Source organism: Galeopterus variegatus, unplaced genomic scaffold, assembly GCF_000696425.1.
Source record: "Galeopterus variegatus unplaced genomic scaffold, G_variegatus-3.0.2 Scaffold3486, whole genome shotgun sequence".
Classification (NCBI taxonomy): domain Eukaryota; kingdom Metazoa; phylum Chordata; class Mammalia; order Dermoptera; family Cynocephalidae; genus Galeopterus; species Galeopterus variegatus.
The window spans coordinates 173,770-175,730 of NW_007729597.1; the positions used below are offsets into that span (position 1 = coordinate 173,770).

General features: G+C 42.4%; 1 protein-coding gene across 1 annotated transcript in view; it reads left to right on the top strand.

The window, feature by feature from the left end:
* Positions 1–319: 319 nt before the first annotated feature.
* TMEM252 (transmembrane protein 252) overlaps positions 320–1,961 on the top strand; it is a 5,088-nt gene continuing 3,446 nt past the window's right edge. The window contains exon 1 of the mRNA XM_008585193.1: positions 320–597. Within this exon, the coding sequence (XP_008583415.1) occupies positions 320–597 (278 nt within the window). The remainder of the gene's footprint in view (positions 598–1,961) is intronic.

The following is a 1,961-nucleotide window of genomic DNA, read 5'->3' on the forward strand; positions in this document are numbered from 1 at the left end:
CAAAGGATGAGGGACGTCTCCTCAAATAACTGGGAGCAGCTGAGAGTCCTACCCGGCTCTGAAGAGCAAAGCAACTACGAGAAGCCAGTCCTTCCTGCAGTACACAATGCTATGTTTTTAGTTTAATCCTCCAAGGATATTACAGTTACTTTCGATGGTTAATGAATAGCTCCTAAGTGTCTGCTTCATGTAGTCGTCCAAAGGCCAGTTGGTCCCCAAGCATATAAAGCCACAAGCTGGCTAATGAGCTCATTCTCTTGGAGCAAGCGGGAGGCAGGGGAGTGGCAGGGTCAGGGTGCTGGGTTCCTAAGGAGCGGGGATGCAGAACAGAACTAGCCTCATTCTCTGTGCTCTCGCAGTCCTGATGGGTTTCCTGATGGTCTGCCTGGGGGCCTTATTCCTTTCCACAGGCTCAGCATTCAACTGTCAGGGGAGCCTGATTGTGTCCTATTGGCTTCTGCCTCTGGGATTTGTGATCCTTCTGAGTGGAATTTGCTGGAGCACCTACCACCAGGCGAGTGAAAGCAAAAGGATGTTCAGCCACGTGCTCACACAACACCTTGCTCATGGGGCCCTGCCCCCGGCCACAGTGGACAGGTATGTGCTGAGAGCCAGAGGGACTGAGAAGGGCTCAGATGGGCTGAGTTGTGTAAAAGCTGAATAATTTTAAATCCTACTATGGTGTGACTTACATGTCCCGGGGCCCAGAACTGAAGATTTGTTGTTGAGAAATTACTCTGGGGTTAGTCATTAGAAATAATTGGGAAAACCATGATGTAGAAGAATTTTTCTCAGAGAAATACCATCACACCCACCACCTTGAGTGAAAACCCACCTAAGCCAAATTAAGAGACCCAACTCTTAGGTTTTTTTGTTATATCATGAGAGCTATCATTAGTTAGAAGCAGAAGATGGTTAGTGATTTCCCCATTACCTGGCTACCAGGTTATAAGGAAAGCAAATCCCAGACCAAATTCTGCCACACAGCAAATGAGCAAGCAGGCTTAAATCAGTCCTGTAACCTCTGTGAGCTCAGGGAAGTCCCAGCTTACCGTCCCGTTAGGTATTCTGATCTCGTCTTGTATGAAAGATTCATTCAAAGCAAGGCAATAATATTCTAGAGGTAGGATTCAGTTAACCTTACCATCTCACACATTAGGACAGCTATTATCAAAAACAAAACAAAACATGTGTTGGTGAGGATGTGGAGAAATTGGAACCCTTGTGTGTTGGTGATGGGAATGCAAAATGGTGTCCACAGCCACTGTGGACAACAGTATGGAGGTTCCTGGAAATATTAAATATAGAATTACCATTTTATTTAGCAATTCTATTTCTGGGTATATACACAAAATAATTGAAAGCAGTGACTCGAACGGATGCTTGTACACCAGTGTTCATAGCAACATTATTCACAACAGCCAGAGGTGGAAACAACCCAAATTTTCATCCATGCTAAATGGATAAGCAAAATCTGGTATAAACATACAATGAAATATTACTCAGCCCTAAAAAGAAATGAAATCCTGACACATCCTACAACATGGATGAACCTTGAAAACATGCTAAGTGAGATAAGCTAGACACAAAGGACAAATATTATATGATTCCACTTATATGAGTACCTAGGGTAGTCAAATTCATAGAGACAGAAAGTAGAACAGTGGTTACCAGGGACTGGGGGACGAGGAGGGGGAAGTTATTGTTTGATGAGTACAGAGTTTCAGTTTGAGATGATGGAAAATTTTTGGTGATGGTCGCACAATAACATGAATGTACTTAATGCCATTGAACTGTACACTTAAAAATAGTAAAATAGGTTATATATATATTAATACAAGGGAAAAAAAAGACTCAGTTAACCTTATGGTCAACTTAGAGATTTTTTCACCAGAAATCTATTAATTCTTTTCCAAACAGGACCATTTAGGGATAAAATCTCAGGCATCATTGTTAAGGTA